Below are 2,426 nucleotides of genomic sequence, written 5' to 3' on the forward strand. Positions count from 1 at the left end.
ATATAAACTTTTATCAACTGTAAACCTTTTTTCTCATTAAAAAACCTTTTCTGTTTTTTTCCTCCATAATAATTGGTCTTAAAAGTGTTAAAATGTTTATTTAACATGTATTTGCAACATTAATCTAACATGGACTTTTATTCACATATTTGTCTAAAGGTGGGGGAAAAAATATTTTTTTCTAAGTGGTTATGAATAAATATTTGTTTCCATGTTAGTTTTGGTCAACGCTCCAAAGAGCCACAGGTTGCAGACCCCAGTCCCAGACCCACACAGTCCTGACAGACATTTTTGTTTTACTTAATAAATAAAAACCTGTCCGTTAATCTCTTGTGTTTTGCAGCACAACCTTCCAGCTGCACTCAGAAAGAAAGGAGCCTGCTCATTAAATGAATATATTCCAAGTTAACTGTTTCCAATGTGGTTAGAAGAGTGTCATTGTTTTATTTTATTTCATTATTGTCAGGACCACCTTCTGTGGGGCGTGGAGTTATGAGAAGGAAAGAAACAGTTCAAATGATGTTTTTTGGTCCATTTTTCGGAGGCAGTGCAGAGATTCTCCACTGCAGAGTCAAATCCACCGAGAGAGCTGTGATGTGTGAAATTAAAAAAACAAAACAAAAAAAAAAAACAAGTGCAATATGTTCAGATAGCTTGGCTTCAGCTGAAACACGACATGAGTCGTCTCTGACAGAATTCTCTGAGGATCCGGATCTGTCAGTTCTTCTGTTAAATAAGACATTAAACTCCTCACCATCAGTTTTAAATGGATCCAGTTTATTATTATTTTTTGGACATTTCAAAGTCCTCCATCCTCTAAAAAAAAGTTTTGTTTTTATGTTAAAGTAAAAGAGAAGGCCCTCTGCTGCTCAGGATGTGGCCCTGCTCCGGCCTCTACAGGTCCTCGGTGTAGATGATGCAGGGGCTCGTGTCCTCGCTGGACTCCAGCTGCACCGTGGAGACGAACCAGCGGCGGGAGCCCGTGGCGTTGTAGTTGAGCGTGGTGCGGTAAGTGTTCCTGGCGTGTTTGGGGTAGATGATGGTGGTGCTCTGGTACCTGAGGGGCTTCTGCCGGGGCTCCAGGTACACCTGCGTCTTGTAGCTCCTCCAGGTGCAGTTCTGCACCACCACCACCGTCTCGCTGAAGGAGGTGGGCGTGGGGACGGGGGCGCACAGCACCTGGTTCTTGTAGTGCTTGTCAGAGTCGTACTTCACCTCAGAGGAGCACCTGGGATGAAGAAGAAGGAAGTTTTATTTAGAAACTCATCAGAACCAGATGGTGCGGAGAAAAGGCCTGGGGTTAGGGTTAGGGTTAGGCTGCATCCTTCAAAGGACCTGGTCTGTGTAGAACATATTAATGTTTATTATTATTCCTCTAACTATTAATAACCATCTAAGAGAACATCACTTCATAAATCACAGGGTTATTTTTAATGTTCGGGGTCTTTTACCTGATTTCCTGCTCTGGTTTGGGGTTCACTTCGATGCTCTCTCCAAAGAACACTGGGTGCATTCGAGTCTTGGGGTCTGTTCCTGCACAGTTCAGCAGCAGGTAGGGCAGCTGGGTGGAGGAAAAAACAAAACACCAGCATCACAATCAGGACCTGCTGAGCTGCTTTCAGTGCAAACTTTCAAGAAAAACTAGTTAAGAAAGGAGCAAGAAAAGGAAAAAATGGCAGCATTGTTCCAGAGCCAACTCCCCAAATCAAAACCATCGCCTCTGCAGGAAAACCTAATCTTACAATGACTTCTGTGTGTTTAACTGTTAGCAAAATATCCCACCAACCACTGCATTGACTTTGATGACACAGCTAGAACAGATGAACTTTTGAATCAACTTGATTCAAACTCGCCACCTTAGCAAACACACAAGTGTCTTTAACTCTGCCGTTTTAACAAAGAGCTGAAACGAGGACATCCAGTTATTACYGTAGGTTCTGGGAGTTTCCATAAAATCCCTCCAGTAGTTGGAAAAATATTTTGCTAACAGACAAACCCATGCCCATTCACTGGCAGAAACATTATCATCATCAGCTTAGTTTTTCTTACTGATTTGGGAGGTAGACTCTCTGCTCACAGAATCAGGCAAAGCTTTGAGTTTAATCTGCCATAAAGTCASCACTACAACACGCTGCACAAAGCTAAATATGAGAGGTTTACTAAAGTCACAAACAACAGCAAGTTTTTACCACAACCACAACCACACAGGAGTCTGTACTCAAGGCATCTTATGGTGTTTCACTTCAACTCACTAAAGTGTTTTATTTTTTTGTTTGCATAAAATGTTCTGTATTCATTTGATTAAACAAGAGTACAACTGTTATACATGTATTTGACATGAAATATGTTACGTTACTGCGATGTATGTTGGTTTAATGCACACACACACACACACACACACACACACACACACACACACACACACA

General features: G+C 41.7%; 1 protein-coding gene across 1 annotated transcript in view; it reads right to left on the minus strand.

The window, feature by feature from the left end:
• Positions 1-760: 760 nt before the first annotated feature.
• rflna (refilin A) overlaps positions 761-2,426 on the minus strand; it is a 6,064-nt gene continuing 4,398 nt past the window's right edge. Inside the window, exons 2-3 of the mRNA XM_014021379.1 lie at positions 1,452-1,561; positions 761-1,228 (exon numbers count right to left, since the gene is read on the minus strand). Of these exons, the coding sequence (XP_013876833.1) occupies positions 895-1,228; positions 1,452-1,561 (444 nt within the window). The 3' untranslated portion in view covers positions 761-894. The remainder of the gene's footprint in view (positions 1,229-1,451; positions 1,562-2,426) is intronic.

This window comes from Austrofundulus limnaeus, unplaced genomic scaffold (genome assembly GCF_001266775.1).
Source record: "Austrofundulus limnaeus strain Quisiro unplaced genomic scaffold, Austrofundulus_limnaeus-1.0 Scaffold289, whole genome shotgun sequence".
Lineage (NCBI taxonomy): Eukaryota > Metazoa > Chordata > Actinopteri > Cyprinodontiformes > Rivulidae > Austrofundulus > Austrofundulus limnaeus.